Raw genomic sequence first — 18,625 nt, forward strand, 5'->3', positions numbered from 1 at the left:
TGAGCTGGCAGAGGGAGGTGGAGACTGGGAACCCAGAATAGAAGCCTCGTTGTGCCCCCTTGGGAAGATTTCCCCAGAGTTGGGACTTCTGATAACGACACTCACTTTCCACTCTCACTGGCCATATCAGGCTCTGTTTCTAGGCTGGCCTGGGCAAGGCCACACTCCATGGGCTGGACATTACAGTCTTGCTTTGTTAAGCTCCAGGGTCTAGCCTGATTGTACTGGCCTCTGGTTGGCCCTATTCATCTCGCCCTCTGCTCCCAAAGGATTCAGTGGTGGAGACACAAGTGAGACATAAGCAGACCCAACTTAAGGCACCATCCTCGTTCAGAAGCTCCTGCAACAGCTGTGCTCTCCCCTGCTGGCCTGTGGGGAGAAGCACTTCTCTTCTACTCTGGTTACTGCCACCAACCATATGGAAGTAGAAGAGGGAAAACAACAGACTTTGGAGCCAGTCCTGTGTGAGTCTGAGTCTCAGAGTGACTCTGGGCAAGTTACTTAGGCTTTCTGAGACTCACTTTCCTCCTTTATAAATCAGGAAGAATAATCCATTGCTCGTTGAGTTGTTAATGAGACATAAATGAGATAGTGCATCTAAAATGTGATTTGTTAAGTCTGATACGTAATAGATGCCTATTTGAGTGTTTCTGAAACTCAGGATGGTTCTTGGGATATATTTTCCCATGGAACAAAAAGCAAACTACTCACAACCACTCCAATTTTATGTTCAGCCACATTAGGGCTCTTGTGGCCTGACCTGAAGATCTACCATTTGTTTGAGACCCTGTTAGGGATTGACCCAGCCCTTTAAGCCTCACCCTGAGTAAAACCCACAGCCGGAGGTGGCTCCACGACACAGCCAAAGCAGCAGTGCTCAGCTCTATGACAAGCCGATGGCTGCTCCCAACTTTGGAGTCAGGTATACCCTTTTGCTCTCCCCACAAAGACTCATCTTGGATTTTCTAGCCAGCCCCTAAATGGCTCTCTGTGTTCCTATGGGCTCAGTGTTTACAACCTCTGATGGTGCCCTGTGGTTTCCATACCAAACTACACCTATAATCTTGGCCATCCTGCTAATGACCTCACACACTTCCCAGCTTTTACTCTATCCAGTCCTCAAGCCACGGTACAGCAGCCCCAGCCATGGAGGAAGAGACCTGAGCCAGGCTCTGGGGAAGCTGCCCAGAAGGTCCCGAGGTAAATAGGTTGCTGTGTTACCTGGCCACTTTCTCCCTCCCCACCTGCTTGAGAGACCTGTCATCTCAGGGGAGGGCGACCATGTAGACTGATTGGGGATTAATAGTAGCTCCATACAACTGAGGTACACACATACTCTTGGACAAGGCCTTTTGGAAAGTTGGAAGGTATCTGCAGCCGTGAGCAGATGCCAGGAGCACTGGTAGCGTAGGAGACCAGCTGCGCTTGGCAGGCAAACATGAGCCTGTTTCCCACTCCTCCTGACATCGAGTGCACAGGAACTCACAGTCAGTACCCACAAAGCTCGCCTGGAAGCCGATATGAGACAGTGAAGGAAGGCCATGTACTTCATAGGTGTGCAGACAGTGCCGGCTCCATCTATCAACCATTCACTCTCTACCAAATGCTTTAGCAGACATGTCCCATAATCTTTACAACCACCCCACAAAGAAGATATTGTCTCTTTTTATGACAGGAAAGACATCAAGGGCCAGAGAGGCTAGATGAGTTCCCTAAGTTCACAGGAACTCTGTTGCTAGGAAGCAACAGGGCCAGGTATTTTTAAAAATAATTTATTATGCACCTAACATAAAATTACCCATTTTTCAATGAACAGTTCAGTGGCATCGGGTACTTTCAAAATGTTGTGCACCACCACCACTATCTCCAAAACATTCCCACCACTCCAAAGTAGAACTCCATCATTTCACCTTCCCCTGAGTCCCTAAGCCAGGTTAACTTCAGCCTGTCAGCTTCAGCTCCTCCTCTCTCAATAGTGCATTAGCAACACCCATGAAAATGAGCCCAGGGTGAAGAGGCAGCCTCACCCTCGTCTTCTTCTCTCCTCAGCTCCCTGCGGGGGAGACCTGACAGGACCATCTGGAGTCATCCTGTCACCAAATTACCCAGAACCCTACCCACCAGGGAAGGAGTGTGACTGGAAAGTGACCGTCTCGCCAGACTACGTCATCGCCCTGGTATTTAACATGTATGTACCTTTCCCCCGGGTGGGAGACGAAGGGTTCAGAGCAGCTAGGGGCTCTGGGACCTGGGTCTCCAGGTGAGTATTCACAGGTGTGTGAGCAGAGTTCTCAGCTCCATGGGAGGTGAAAAAGCCGAGAGAGAGAAACTAGCATTTATTGAACATCTATGTGCCAGGCACCGCGCTCAGTGGTCTCATGCATATCATCACATCTAATCCTTGTAGTAATCAGTGAGGAAGCAATTAGTATTTCCTCTTTACCTCTGAAGATACTGGGACTCGGAAAGGAGGCCTTTGTTGGACGCCCTTGCCCTGCCCTCTGCATTCCCAGTCTGCTTCCCTGGCCCCTTCCACCCCACCCCAGAGGTATAAACGGGCCGGCTTGGGTCCCAGGCACCTCCGCATCTAGTACCTGCACTTGCTCTCCCATTCCTGCTACAGGAAAGCTCTTCAAAAGAACTGCTCTGCCTTCATCTACTTCCTCACCTCCCATTCACTCTCAACCCACTGGAACCTGGTTTCTGCCTCCACGGTTCTACTGGAAACTCCTCTGATAAAAGCCACCCACAAACTCCTGGTTCCAAACAAAAGGCCTTTCCATGTTTTATCCCACTCCACCTCTTGATCGCCCTTTCCATCCTTAGGCTGCTTTTTCGCTTGGTTTGCATGAAGTTACTCTTTCCAGTTCTCCAAGCTCTTCTGTGACGTCATGTGAACTTCTTGTTAACCCATCTTCCTTTGCCGGGCTTTGTCAAACCTCCTCTTCTTACCCTACACCCCTTTCCTGGACAAATTCAGTCATTCCTGTGTCTCCACTCTCCTCTTATAAATGGAAGACTCCATTCTGCCGCCCACCCTGGCTTTATTCTGAGCGTCAGCCTCGCTATCCAGCTGTTGGACATCTCTGTCTGCGGCCTGCAGGCACTGCAAATGAGCATGTACAAAATCAAGCATATTTTTCTCCCCCAGAAGAGCTCTGTTCTAAGCCTTGGGGCTGGCGTTGACACCTGCTCTCACGGCTTCTTCCACTAGCAGCAACCGAGGCGTGCAGCCTCTACCGCCTTCACTCTCCTCATGTATTTTCCTCTTCTCCATCCTCCCAGCTCCTGTCCTGGTTTGAGTCCTATCATCTCCCATCTGAATTACTGCCCTCATCGCCTAGTTGGTTCCTCTGCCCCATCTTGCCTCCCATGCCAATCTCTCCCCTAGCTAGCTGTCAGAGTGATCGTGTCACTCAAAAATGCTGAAATAACCACCCTACTTTCCATTTTAACATCCTCTAATGACAGTGCTCAGCAATAAAAAAGAATGAACTACTGATACATGCAACAACGTGGATGAGTCCCAAAAATATTATGCTGAGTGAAAGAAGACAGACATAAAAAAGTACATAATGTATGATTCAACTCGTATAAAATTGTAGGATCAGCAAAACTAATCCCTGGTGAAGAATTCTGATCAGTGCTGGCATCTGAGGGTAGGGAAGGTTGAATGGGAAGGGGCACTTGGAACTCTCTGGAGTGGTGGGACAGTTCTGGATCTTGATATGCATATGTCAAAACTGATAGAGTGGCACACCTTAGAGCTGATCATTTCACACGGTATAAATCATACCTCAATTCAAAAACAAAGAAACAAACAGATCCTTTATTTTTAAATCCTAACATGGTCCTCTATTGCTTATAAATAAAGGCCCGAAGTTCGGAGTTTCATTCCAAACAAACTGGTCTCTGCCTACCTCTCCAGTCAGCCCCCCCCATCCCATCCTAAGCCCACCCCATCCTAAGCCCTGAGCTCCAGCGAGATGGAACTCCTTGCAGTTCCAGGGCCTCTTGGATTCTTTCATGCCCTTATGACTTTGCCTCTGTTTCTGCCTTCACAGCAACTTCCTGTTCTCTCCTTGTCCTATCTCTAAGGGTCTTCTCATCTCCCAAGACTCAGTTCAGGCTTGATTTCCTCCATAAACGTTTGATTTTTCATCCTCCCCAAGGAACCTTGCTTTGTGTTTCTGCTCTGCCTCGGGCTGACTTTATACATTATTTTGTTGTTGACATGTCTGTCACTTCCTAAAGCACCATCAATTTTTGAAGGCAGAAGTGGTGTCTGACATGTCCCCATGTCCTTGGCACCTTGCACAGTGCCTGGAATATCGAGGGTGCTCAAAATTTGATGATGGAAGGAAGGGAGGGACAGAAAGAAGGCAGTTAGTTAGGAAGTGGTGATGCCATCATTTGTGACCAAGACTGACTCCCTCCAAAACCCTTCACTGGTGACTTTCATAAAAGCAGATGTCAAGAAGCTGAATTACAGGGGCAAGAAAACCACGTCACCCAGCAGTAGTGTGGTGAGCCCGCAACTGACACCAGTGTGACAGGGTGCCAGGTGGGAAGGAGGCCAGTGCACATCTGGCTCTGCGCCCCCTGCCTCCCATTCCTCCATCCTGTCTCTTAGCCTGCCTTATCTCCTTTGTCCTAGAGATGCTTGGCCTCCTCCCCCTGCTATATATCTTAGCCAAAGGGTAGAGCAGTCATTTTACTCTCAATCTCAAATAGAATACAATAAGTCCTCAATGTCATCAACAGGTTCTTGGAAACTGTGACTTTAAGTAAAATAAAGTACAGCAGGTCCTCAAATGTTTCCTTCAATGTCATTTCATTATATTGGTTTGTGTGGTTTGGTTTGGTTTGGTTTGGTTTGGTTTGGTTTCTGAGACAGAGTTTCATTCTGTTACCCAGGCTGGAGTACAGTGGCATAATCTTGGCTCACACAATCTCTCCCTCCCGAGTTCAAGCAATTCTCATGCCTCAGCCTCCCGAGTAGCTGGGATTACAGGTGCATGCCACCACACCCAGCTAATTTTTGTATTTTTAGTAGAGACAGGGTTTCGCCATTTTGGCCAGACTGGTCTCGAACTCCTGGCCTCAAGTGATCTGCCCACCTTGGCCTCCCAAAATGCTGGGATTACAGACATGAGCCACCGTGCCCAGCCTGTGTGTTGATGAGAAACAAACAGTTGCTTTTGTTTTATGTCATTTCACTTAAAGTCATGGTTTCTGAGAGCCTGTGGACAATGCTAAGGACTTGCTGTACCTGAGTATCCCAGTCCGTGACTGGGCATGAGCAAATTTGCATCTGAAATCTATTCTCTGCAAGCTCATTTACTTATCTATTGTTTTCATCTTTGCACACTTGATTGGTATCAATTGCCTTTGTTAGATATATACTTAAGAGTGGAATTGCTGCACCAGAGCGCAAGCATATGGGGGACTTCAAAAAGTTTGTGGAAAAATTGAATTTAAGATAAAAATAAAAAATATAAACTTTATTACTCAACATAAACTCCACCAAGTTCAGGACACTTTTGTAAACAACAATACCAGTAATTTCGTCCATCCCTGAAGAACTGAGGGTCCTGGTAATTTAACTATGTCAGTGTAGTCTTTTTTACTTTGTTAACCGAAGAAAAAATGGGTGCCCTTTAAAGATGTTTTAAGATTAGGAAACAAAAAGCAATAAGAAGGAGCCAAATCAGGACTGTAAAGTGGATGCCTAATGATTTCCCATTGAAACTCTTGAAAAATTACCCTTGTTTGATGAGAGAAATGATCAAGAGCATTGTTGTCAGGGAGAAGGACTCTCTCCTGAAGCATTTTTCTGCTAAAGCTTTAGCTAACTTTCTCAAAACAAACTCCTAAGAAGCAGATGTTATCATTCTTTGGCCCTTCAGAAAATCAACTGCAAAATGCCTGGAGCATCAAAAAAAAAAAAATTACCTTGACCTTTGCTCCACTTTTGCTTCGACTGGACACTTCCATTCCCTGGTAGCCATTGCTTTGATTGTGCTTTGTCTTCAAGATTGTACTGGTAAATCCATGTTCCATCTCCTGTTCTTGGGAGAAATGTTTCAGGATCTTGATCCCACATTTTTAAAATTTCCATTGAAAGCTCTGCCTTTGTCTGTAGCTGACCTAGGCACAATGGTTTTGACACCCATCAAGTAGAAATTTGGTCAACTTTAATTTTTTAGTCAAAATTGTGTAATCTGAACCAGTCAAGATGTCTATGGTGTTGGCTCTCATTTGTGCTATTAATTATTGGTCCTATTCAATTAGGATACAAACAAGATTAATTGTTTTCCTCTCCAATTGATGTGGAGATCCGCCTTGGCAGGCTTCATCTTCATTATCATCCCCTCCCTACTTGAAACAAGTTATCCATTTGTAAACTGCTGATTTCTTTGAGGCATTGTCCTCATAAACCTTTTGTAAAGCATCAGCGACATCACCGTCCTTCTACCCAAGCATCACCATAAATTTGATGTTTTTTCTTGCTTCAATTTTAGCAGAATTCATGTTGCTCTGATAGAGGCTTTTTTTAAGCTGATATCTTGTCCTTTTTAATGCTTCACATTAGATCCTATGCAGACATGTTAACAAGTTAGTGTGAGTTGATTTTGATACAAAAAACTTTTGAACTCCATGCATAATTTTTTCATAATATGCATTTTCCATCATTTTCACTTGAGCCATTCCAGTGGGATAAATTACATTCATGAACTCAAATATTCAATTTGCTCATCTAAGTTTTTAAAATGGATTTTTCCCTCACACCAGGGTCAGAATAGCTAAGGGTGAGGACATTTGTGGGTCCTAGGAGTGGGGCAATAGCAGACCCTGAGGAGAGCTGGAGCACTGGCTTGGGATGAAGGCACGAAGCTAGGGTCCTTCATGGTAACAGGCCCCTTCCTCCCTGAGAATGGCTCCCTAGTTGGTTCATTCTCTCTTAGAAAATGAGGTTCAGAACAGCACAGTATAAGGACATTAGTGTCAGGTAAGAGACCTGGGTTTTGGACCTACTTTGGTTGACAACTTGGTGTCTAGAGTTGGCAACTCATTTTCCCTTCTGTATAAGGAGGATGTTAGGTTTTCAGCTCCAGATTTTTGGACACTGACTGGAATCTGGCTCCTCTGCCCCTGAGCCTACCTCTTCCATCTTCTCACCTGACTGAGGTCATCAGGGCCTCATCTTCTCCCTTCCCACCAGCCAGTCTTCAGGGGTTGGGCACCAGTGGGATGGTGGGCTTGCTCCCCGGGAGGCCCCATGCTTTGGTTGAGCCTAAGACCCCAGCAAAAGCCTTTATTTGACCTTAGTGGGGTGGGGGTGGGATGTTTTTGTTCCCCAGCTTTAACTTGGAGCCTGGCTATGACTTCCTCCATATCTACGACGGACGGGACTCTCTCAGCCCTCTCATAGGAAGCTTCTATGGCTCCCAGCTCCCAGGCCGCATCGAAAGCAGCAGCAACAGCCTCTTCCTCGCCTTCCGCAGCGATGCATCTGTGAGCAATGCTGGCTTCGTCATTGACTATACAGGTAAGGGCCCTGGTGCCAGAGAGTACTAAGGATAGGTCCAGCCAACATGGCAGAGGGTAAGTAGTGTAGCGTAGTGAGGAGAGCCTGGACTGGACCACGGCAAACCCACACCAACCCTAGCACTGCTGCCGCCTGCAGAAACCTGCCTTTCCTGAGGCCCCCCAGATGGCTTAGTCTTTCACGCCTGTATTCTCCAGGGGTGGGAAAAAGGGGACCAGCATTATTTTTGCACCCCATCTATTTCCAACCACTACTCTTCTTCTCCTCTTTTTTAATGAGGGTCATTCCTAACTCTACTTCAGCCTCATACCCTCACTTCATAGCTATCAGCTGATATCTTCCTGGGTACTCCACTTCACTAAAGAGGGTTCTGATATGAGGCTCAATCTTCCTCTCCACCCAGAGCTTTTCACCATCCTGGGTAACTTCAGCATCCCTATGGACAGCCCACCTAATCCTAGGGTCACGGTGCTTAGACCTGTGTCCCAAGGACACTCCTTGGCCATACTCTGACACCTCGTCATAGATTGGTCACTTTCTGATACCTCCTGATCACATTTGTTCATCCTTCCAGCTGTGCTAATTAAGGCATGTCTGTGCTAATTAAGGCAAGTTCAACAGTGTTGTGGTCGAAAGAGTCAAAAATTTTTCTCTTAAAAATAGTAAATATTGTAGGTTTACCTATCACAACTACTCAGCCCTACTACTGTAGTGCTAAAGCAGCCACAGATATAAACAAATGAGCGTGGCTGCATTCTAAGAAAAATTCACTTACAAAAACAGGCTGTCCCTGCCCGGTTAAGAGCATTGACTGTCAAATTAATTGGATTGAAAGTTCATGTTTACGACTTAACATGTGCGTGACCTTGGATAAAATATTGAACCTCTTGAAGCCTCGGGCATTTCTTCCTTTATAAAACCATGGTAGGAAAATTCCTGCTTCATAGTGATGGAAAGATCAGTGAGTGCATGCATGAAAGTCCGTGGTACAGTTCCTGGCACATATCACGCATTCTGTAATGTTCAAATATTATTAGTGTAGTAAGAGGAGTTCCAGGCTCTCGAGCACTCCACTGTCTTCTACGCTATTATCTCTTTTTGACCTTTTAGTCTTCACTAATTATCTCAAATCCCATTATCTAAATCCCAGCTCCCTTCCTTGCTTGATTTGTGAGCTGGGCAAGTTATTATCTCTTGGAACATCATCTACAAAGTGTTGCTAGTAATAATTATGTTGCAGGAGGTTAAGATTAAAAGCTATTTTATACATGCATATTTTATATATATATAATATATATGTGTGTGTGTGTGTGTGTATATATGTATAATGCTCCATATATACTAAACACTCTACAGATGCTCTGGGAATGATAAATTTTGTTATTGTAACTATAACCCAGGTTCACCCAGGCCTCATCAGCCTGAGCATACAAATGGGGTCACATTACCAGTTAAAATTAAAAATTTTCTGGCTCATGTTCCCCACTTGCATAACATAGGACCTCAGATACCTTTTAAAGTGTCCCCTAATTAAATATTTCTGGCCACCCCTGGGAATATCTCACATAAGCTCACATAACACTAATTAGAACAATGGCAGACTTAGTGTTTGCCCGCTGCCAGCACCATCCTAAGTGCTCCATATCCATCAACTCATTGAACTCCTCATAGTTCTCGATTATCTCCTGTTTGCCAGGTACAGTTCTAGAAGACTGGTGCGCAAAATGGAGAATGTTTTACTTGTAGTCTTCTTGCCTCATGGGGCTGGCCTAGGGAATGGATATTCTGGCATCCTCTCTGCCTGCAGGCACCTGCCATTTGGTAAACCTCCTGGGCCCAAACCCTCTTCCACACACTGATATCAGCACAGTCAGACACTTTGGAATTCTAACAGAAGCCATGACTTAGACCCAGTCTGGGACCTCCATTGCTCCCACCACCACCATCCCCACTCCCATGTCATCACCATTTCTTATTATTCATCTCTTCCTTCATATTCTCATCAGTACCCTCAATTGCCTGCCCCCTAGTCCTCCAAGTGCATACACCTTGCAAAACTGTACCCTTTGTTGAACCCACACCCACATGGCTGAGGACACCCAGACGAAGCTGCACAAACATGATACTTAGAGTCACTACAGGTGATGTCGTTTCCCCCAGCCAAGTCTTAGCAACCACCAGAGAAGCCTCTGACTTGACCCAACTGAGTTCTTCTTGGCAGAGATTCCAAACTTCACCCCAAATGTCACCCCTGTCAGCCTCATTTTTTATAAGATGATTTCATTTCAGCTTCCCTGGATACAGTAAGCTACTGGGTAGAAACCCCCTCAGCTTCCTCTCCAGTCACCTTGTTCATGGCTACCTGACTGTGGCCATCTCTCCCCAGGTCTTCTTCAGGGAAATTCATGGTCTGAGAGCCATACTTTCAAATCCTCTTTCCACTTTTACCTGTTGATCCAAGGTGGTATCTAGAGGAGTCTTTAGAACTAAACCATAACCCAGGGAATAAGACCTCCCCAGCTGCCATCTGAGTCAGCCAAGCAGCCAATTACTGGAGAGAGGGGAGAAGAGAGGCACAGCCTACAGACGCATCCCGCATCACCCTATGAGGCTCTGTAGTGCAAGTACCAAGATAAAGCTAACTATGTGTGTTTGAGGGGTGGCAGGTGCCTATTGAAAGCCTCAAGCATCCTTCATTAGTTCCTTCCTTCCTTCCTTCTTTTCTTCCCAGACTACACACCTCCTAATATTAGTCACCCTGTACTATCTCCCTGGGCCTCTGGTCTAGTAGCCCATTTGGTGGAACCCAGGGACTCCTGCCTTACCCTCTGGTCTGCTTCTGCCTATGCCAGGATTCTTGGTTTCCTGGAATGGGTCTACTTTGCTATCAGGTCCCATGGCTTTGATGATATTCTCCCATGCACAATATCTTTCTTTATAGGGCAGGCTCCATCACTTCATAACTGTATGGCTTGAAACAAGTTGCCTAACTTCTCTGAGCATTGCTTCCTCATCCACAAAAAAGAGACAGTGACACTAAATGAAGGAGTTGTTGTGAGGGTTAGCAAATAGACACAGCACCAAGCAGAGTGCCCAGTGCCAATAAGTACTTGACATGTACTTTGATCCACCCACTTTCATCCCACCTCCTTTTTCCTACTATGTCATTGGTATTGCATTTGCTGTGCCTTTGTTTGGAAGGGAGAATGGGGCTAACCCAGGGGAACACAGTACATGTTCTTTTCTGTTTGCTGAAGATATAAAGTGTGAGCATAATGTTTTGCACATGTAATAAGTGTGGGATATTTATAATATGAATATTTGTGATAGATGTATGTGTCCCATATGCTTTACCAGTCCATGGCAAAGAACTTAGACATTCCACACCCTGTGAGTCTGGAGGGAACCATAGATGGAGAAGCAGCCCACTGAGGACCTCCACATGGAGGCAGGGCTGGGTCCTCAGGAAAAGCAGAATTGGCCTCTGCATCCAGGAGGCATCAGTGTCCATGTCTTTTAGAGAGATCCGGGGCTCTGTTAACGCCGAAAGTCTGAGTATCCTGGGAGCTGTGGCTTCAGGGGTCTTGCTCAGGAAGGTGAAAGGGGCCTACCAGAGCCCCACATAGAGAGATGTTGCTGGACTCAGTTGAGCTTAGCACAGTGGAAATTACTCTCTGAGATTAACCCTTCCTCTGACCCAAGGCAGAGAGACCAGGGGACTTTCTCCACACCCAGCTTCCCGAGTGAGAAGCAGAAACAGTTTGGTAGAATCTTAGGAAATATCTAGTTTCAAATCAAAAAACCACTCAGAGCAATTTAAGCAAAGGGGTAACTTATCATAAAAACACAAGAAACAGAAACCCACTCAAAACAATCTGACACAAAAAGGAGACATTATTATAAGAAAACAACTAACAACCTAAGTAACTTAAGCTAAAAGATTTCTATATTTTAACAATACAGATAACAACAACTCTGACACAAAAAAAGCAAAATATTTTTAGAATACAGAGCCCAAGGGCAGAAAGCATCAACTCCCAAAGGACTGGAATCAGGATGGCAGAGGCACAGACCGAGACCATCACCCACACTCCAGGATCGTTCTCTCTCCTCCCTGCCTCCTTCTAAGCACTTGCTACATTCTCCCCTCCCTACAGATCAATTGTCCTTGCTTTTCCATTCTCCTGGGATAAGTGTGGCTGTCTCAACTCTTGACATTTTTTTTTTCTTTGAGACGGAGCGTCACTCTGTCACCTAGGCTGGAGTGCGGTGGCGCAATCTCGGCTCACTGCAACCTCCACCTCCCAGGTTCAAGTGATTCGCCTGCCTCAGCGTCCTGAGTAGCTGGGATTACAGGTGTACATCACCACACCTGGCTAGTTTTTGTGTTTTTAGTAGAGATGGGGTTTCGCCATGTTGGCCAGGCTGGTTTCGAACTCCTGACCTCAAGTGATCTGCCCACCTTGGCCTTCCAAAGTGTTGGGATTACAGGTATGAGCCACCGTACCTGGATCACTCTTGGCTTCGAATCACTTCCCAATTTATATTCCAGTTTCAGATCCCAAAGGATCATCTGAGGGACCAGGCTTCATTCAAGTGTCCACTGAGCAGCATCATGGGATTAGGCTTTTGCAGAAGGGGCAGGAGCAGATCAGGCATTTTTATTTGTTTATTCATTCAGTAAATACGAATTGAGCAGCTACCACGTGCCAGACCTTCTTAGAACAGACCAGGAAACCAAACAAAGTCTCTGCCTCCATGGAATTCACATCCTCATGACAACTAGACTGACGGACCCTTTGGTAGATGAGATGTTGGAAGCCCACCTGGTTCTAAGGCAAAGAGGGGTGGGGTTTAGATGTCTCTGTTGCCTCTGAAGGGTGATTGTAGTGTCTTAGTCATCTCTGGGCAGACTTTCTAGGAGATGATTCTGAATGCAGTCATGTCATCTGTGGATTTCTGTTAGACCATTGATCAGAGGCACTTCTATTCTGAATTCATCCTCCTAGGTGGCTTTACCCTTTGCTAAAAGGAAACAGAGAACAGCAGGGATCCTGTCTTTTGGATACAGTTACTAAAATAGAGTCACAGGGAGGTGTGTGTCTTTCTCCAGGCCATGGATATCAACAGAACCAGTGGGGTGGAAGGCCCTTTATTCTCATATACCAGCATGTGTGGCAGCCTTTTCCTAGGCAGGAACGTGCTGAAACATCCACGCACATGCGAGATATATTCATTCATTCAACAAATGCTTGGTGACTCCCACTTCATGCCATGCACTGTGCTGGGTGTTGAGAATACAGCAGGGAGCAAAGTAATCATGGTCCCTACCCTAATGTAACTTACAGGTGAGTGAGGGAAACAGCAAGAAGTAAGAAGCATAAGAAGTTAGGAAAGAAAACAACAGGCTTCTCTGAGAAAGAAATCAGAAGGGTCGTTAGTGAAGGCCTCTCTGAGCAGAGTCCATTCAGACAGAGCCCTAAAGGTTAAGTAGAAGCCCTCTGTGCCAGAGTGGGGGCCAGGGGCGTTTCAGAGGGAAGAGTTTGAAGTGTGTATTAGAGAATCTGAAATAACACGGGAAAGACCAAAGTGAATTGATTCTTAATGGAAGGTCCTAAAAAGCATGTATTTTCTCTTTCAAGCCCTTGGAAGTAACACTGTAGGCCTGGAAGCTATGGCCACACTGGCTACCACCCCTATTCCCACCACCTGCTGCTGTTAGGGGTCATTCTTCTTAAATGCAAAATAGAACTATCTTCCATTCTGCCTCCTTTTAAAGGAATGCATGTTAGTTGGAAAAATAAAACAATATAAAAGCATATAAGATATACTCTTAAAGACTTAGCATGCCCCCAAATACCATCATCCCGTGCAATACCATTATTAACAGCTTGGAATCTTATTTTGGATATTTTCTATAAACATAAAGTAATGTAAAGTCTGCACCAGGAGTTGGCAAACTTTTTCTGGAAAGGGCCAGAGAGTAAGTATTTTTACTCCAGATGGTCTCTGTTGCCACTGCTCAGCTCTGCTTCGTAATGCTAAAGGCAGCCACAGACAATATGTAAACAAATGGCTGTGTTCCAGCAAAACTTTATTTACAAAACCAGGCAGCCACCGACCTGTGGGCTGTAGTTTGCTGATCCTTGTTCTATATGAATGAGATTGCACCATAGGTACTCATCTGTAATCTGATTTTTTTGTATGTGAGCCCAAGAATAGATCTTGGACTCCTTCCCATATCAGTATTCAAAGAATAGTGCTATTCTTTTAAAAAGCTGCTAGTGTTTCAGTAGATGGCCCTAATCCACCCTTTGTAACCAGTTCCTTACTGGTTGAATGTTTGGGTTGTTTTCAGATTTTTGCAGTTTTAAGGTTTGGAAGTAAGCCTCATCTATTAGGACCAGAGAAGCTGGCTCTTCTCGTTTTCCTATTTTGAAGGGCTTTGGTTTTATTTATTAAAATCACCATGATGTTTTAGTCATTGAGTGTTATCAATCACAGCTGAGCTCTGGTTTGGCTGACTAAAGACCTGATTTTGGTCTTAATTCTACCTCTAAATAGCTGAAAGACTTGGAAGACTCATTTAGCCTCTCTGATCACCATATTCCTCATCTATAAACTGAATATGAGCATAACTGGCCCTGTCTTCTGCAGAGGGTATTGTGAGACACAAATGAGATAACGGTTTGGAAAGTGCCTTGAAAATTATGAAGTGATATTCCTATGTAAGGGGCTATCATCACTATCATTATCCTTGTCATTATTATTAATGTGGTAATGCTTGGGATGATGAGCTCATCTTTCTCTTACGTGTGAGTAAATATAGAATAGAGTCTGTAGCTGGAATCATTGATGTGGTTGTTGATTTTCCAAGCCTCAAAGTATTCAGCCAAACAATTCAGCAGCCATTTATTAAGCCTCTGTTATGTGTCAAATAGGGCCAGCCTTGGTGCCAAGTTCTGTGCTAGTTGCCAGGGTTATGAGAAGACTAAGTGATGAACCCTCTCCTCCAGGAGTTCAGAACCTACTAGAAAGAAATACCCTTACCAAAGCTACCAAAATAGTGTGATACGTGTTATAACCAGGGAAAGAAAAACAGAATTCTGCCAGAGAGAAGGTGGCATTAAAAGTGTAGGAGTTTGCCACACAAATAAGGAAAGAAAGGACATTCTGACATCTGTAAAATTCTGGGCCAGTCATACCCAGCTAGGGTCCAATGCTGGTGCAGCAGTTACCCAAAAACACAGTTGCTTAAACGAAGTAGACGTTGATCAGCCTTCCTATAAAAGAAATCTGGAGGACAGAGCCCAGGATTGATAAGAGAACTCCACCTTGGCTCCTTGTGTCTCCCTACTCTACCATACTAGTCCATGGATCCCATTTCAAGGTTATTTCAGATCCATGATGGCAACTGAGGTTCCAGCCATCATGTCTGAGTTCTAGACTGAGAGAAGGAGGAAAGATGGAAAGAAGGAAAGGCCAATAGGCATTTCCCTCAGCTGAGTCAACTTCCCTTAAGCAGCCTTTTTAGAAGTTCCACAATAATCCACTGAAGATATTTATTAAGTGCCCACCATGTGACAGACACTGGAATACAGCCGTGAACAAAACTGAACAGCTGCCCTTCTAAAATCTATATTCTAGTAGAGGAAGACAGAAAAAAATAAGGTCAATATAGAGTCGATGAGAGTATTAACTGCAGTGGAGAGAAATATAGCAGAGGAGAGTGTTGGGGGCATTGGGGAGAGGAGTACTGCAATTTTAAGTAGCTGCTCAAAGAGTGTCACTGAAGGCGAAATTGAGCTAAGTCCTGAAAGAGGTAAGAGAGGGAGCCACAAAGACCACAGGCCAGTGTGGTTGGAGCAAAGCTAGCATAGAGACGACAGGAGCTGAGGTCCCAGAGGGGACTACTGGAGCCACATGTGCAGGGCCTTGAAGGCCTGTTAGGATTTTGGTTTTACCCCGAGTGAGACAGGAGGCTATTGGATTGTTTTCAGCAGACATGATCTAACTCGTGTTTACATCTCTTTGTCCAGACCTAGCTGCCCAGGAGGCTGGGAAATGTAGAATTTGACTGATGCCTTGAAGTTCCGGATAAAATCAGAGTTCTGTTATTGAAGGATGAAGGTGGGGAAAGTGGTTATTGGGGACTACAGCTAGTTTTGCCTCTTATGAGCTGTGTGAACTTTGATTCCAAGTTACTTAATTTTTCTGAACTTTAAGGTTTAACCCACTTTGAATTTATAAAAAGGATAGAAGAAACAAAAGACATGATGACAGATCCCTGGATCTCTGTGACTCACATATGGGTCACCCAGTGGCCAGCTCTATTCTGGCCGGAGCCACTAGGCATATGGAGAAGACAGATTTGATACAGGAGGTCAAGGCAATGCATCACGGGGCACATGGGGAAACCGCTGAGGAGTTCCCTGCAATGAGTGGCCACGTTCTGGGTCCCACTTGGGTTTAAATCCAGTAGTGCATCCAGAGCTGCTCCACTCTCAGCTGTGGGCAACGACTTAAGGTGCAGGATGGTCTCATATGCTCCCGTGCAAGAGTGAGACTCTCAGAGTCCCATCCCATCAGTCAACCAGATGATTGGCAGCTGAGTGACAGCCTCAAGCAGCGCTGCCTCCTGTGTAGGTAATCTAGAAGGTACCCAGGTGACAAGGACCACCCTCAGCAAAATTCCTCCTGAGCCGTTCATCTCTGATGAATGAACTCTGATCCCTTCTATTCTGGTTCTTCTCTCCTCAGCTCCACTCTTTGAATTTCTGAGTCCTTCTGCAAGGACTGTCAGCACCCTTTTGTGAGTCCCCATCTCTAGACCTCTCTGTTGCCCCCCAATAATGTATCCTCCAAAATGCTCATCAATCAACCTGATACTCAGTTGCATATCCCTGGTATTGACTGGCCTCAGCTGTGTCCTATTACTTCCCAGCCCTGGTGACAACCCTCTTGACCATCAGTTATCTTAGAACAGAAAATCTGTCCTAAGGAACAGGAACAAATGAGGAAAGGCAATCGTGCATAGAAGCATGAGCATGGGCTCCCAGGGGCTGCTCGGGATTTCCAGCTGATGGTGAGGGATGCTGGAGAGCGTCCTACAGAGATTTGGGACCTGGACTAGTACTCCCAAGCCACAGGCAATGTCAAGAGCTGTCTTGTCTGGTGCAGAGGGACAGAGTAGAGGACTGTTACTCACGTCACTGTAGGACTGATAGGGAAGAAGACGTATAAGGATCAATAGCCACATGAAAAAATACTGTCGTTTTCATAAACTGGCAAGCACCAAATACCCAATACAAAGCCCTGGAAAACTGCACTGGAGACATCAACTTATCCCACCGGTCAGGTAACCCAACCCAGAGGTGGAAGTGGGTTTCGTACTTCCTCCCTGAATCTAAGTATTGGTATCCATGCACTCAGAAGTACCTGCAACAGATGGGTATGACTGGGCCTGCAGAATGGATGCCAGCTCCACTTCCCAGCCAGTGGTACAGACGGGGCAGAAGAGAGAGGAAGAGAAAGAGCATCTCCAAAAGCAGACTGTCTGCCTTGCTTCTCAGGGGAACACGAAACGCCAGGAGGCTGCTGAGTGTGAGGGGTCAAAGATGAGCAAAGGGGTGGGCTGTGCCTAAGCACTGACATTTACCACAATGACCCTGCTGGCAGCCGAGATGTGGGCCAGGGACCGTCAGCCCCCACCAGTCAGAGAAACACATGCTTCCCTTTAGGAGGAGCGAGCAGGGGATGAGAGAGGGCCTCAGGGATTTTGCTGGGGCTCCTTCCTCTGCAGGTCAAGGGAAGAATATGGGGAGAGGCGGGGAAATTGCCCTCTTCAATGTGATTTCCATCCTTCAATTTCTACCCAAATTTAGAGACGTTTCTAGACCTGGGGGGAAGAGGAACCACAGTCATGCATCCCTGTGTGCTCTGTGGCTAATTAAAGTCGGGTTCTCCTCATGGGCCCTGCAGCCCAAGAATAGCCTCCTCATGAGCCCTCTGTGTGTGTGCACGTGTTTGTGTTTCTTTTTCCCAGAAAACCCGCGGGAGTCATGTTTTGATCCTGGTTCCATCAAGAACGGCACGCGGGTGGGGTCCGACCTGAAGCTGGGCTCCTCTGTCACCTACTACTGCCACGCGGGCTACGAAGTTGAGGGCGCCTCGACCCTGAGCTGCATCCTGGGGCCTGATGGGAAGCCCGTGTGGAACAATCCTCGGCCAGTCTGCACAGGTGGTGGGAGCCCGGGGATGGCAGGGGTCTGAGGAACTGAGGGCATGCCAGCGGCAGAAGGCGCTGTGGGCTAGGGAAAGGAAGGGGGCATGGTCCTCAAGGCTGGCTCCTCCAAGCCTGGCACACCTGGGTTTGCTGTGGATGTGTACAGAAGTGGCTTATAATTCACTAGGTGTGCAGTTCCTGTCAAGGTGTCATCTCAGATCACATGGTGTCCCCACCACCATTCACATAGTTGCTCATGCCCTCAACAGAGGCCTCCAGACATGCCACATCAGGGGGCTCACACCAGGGAGAAGTCGTTTAAAGGTGGCCCCTGGACTAGTTCCTAGGCCTAGGGAAAATCACTGAGAGATCAGTTATATCAAAGTAAGGCTGGCGGAGTGCACTGATTCCAGGTGCGTCTGGGTGAACCATGGGGGTCCTGACAAGAGGGATAGGAATGAGTAGCAGGGCTTTAAGAGCTTGGTGACCACCCATTGAAAAGCAAAGGGTACCCCTTTGTCATGGTAAGAGAGGCAGGCTCAGACCCGCCCCTTGTGGAAATTGGGCATGGTGGAGGGGAACAGAAGGTGGCGGGTCACATGGCCTGGCTGCTCCCCATGGGGTTAGTCCAGGGAAGTTTCAGCTCCCTGCTCATGCTGACACTCACTCTCCAGGTCAGATGTCAGCCAGGGGCAGCAGATCATTTCTAGGCTCCACATGTAAGCAGAGGAGGTTCCTAATATGCTCCCTAAGGCTGTGACTTCAGGGACTAATGCCAGGGTTAATAGGTAGAGGGCAAGAACTGACACCTGCCCAAGAGAGCCCTCGGTAGCTCCAGGGCAAGTTTC

At 46.4% G+C, this 18,625-nt stretch overlaps 1 protein-coding gene across 7 annotated transcripts in view; it reads left to right on the plus strand.

Moving 5' to 3' along the window:
• The window catches only part of CSMD2 (CUB and Sushi multiple domains 2), a 654,890-nt gene that overhangs the window by 511,921 nt on the left and 124,344 nt on the right, over positions 1-18,625 (plus strand). For all 7 annotated transcript variants that reach the window (XM_037996751.2, XM_007979489.3, XM_073007520.1 and 4 more), the window contains 3 exons: positions 2,050-2,188; positions 7,365-7,552; positions 17,598-17,792. In XM_037996751.2, the coding sequence (XP_037852679.2) occupies positions 2,050-2,188; positions 7,365-7,552; positions 17,598-17,792 (522 nt within the window). The remainder of the gene's footprint in view (positions 1-2,049; positions 2,189-7,364; positions 7,553-17,597; positions 17,793-18,625) is intronic.

Source organism: Chlorocebus sabaeus, chromosome 20 (genome assembly GCF_047675955.1).
Source record: "Chlorocebus sabaeus isolate Y175 chromosome 20, mChlSab1.0.hap1, whole genome shotgun sequence".
Lineage (NCBI taxonomy): Eukaryota > Metazoa > Chordata > Mammalia > Primates > Cercopithecidae > Chlorocebus > Chlorocebus sabaeus.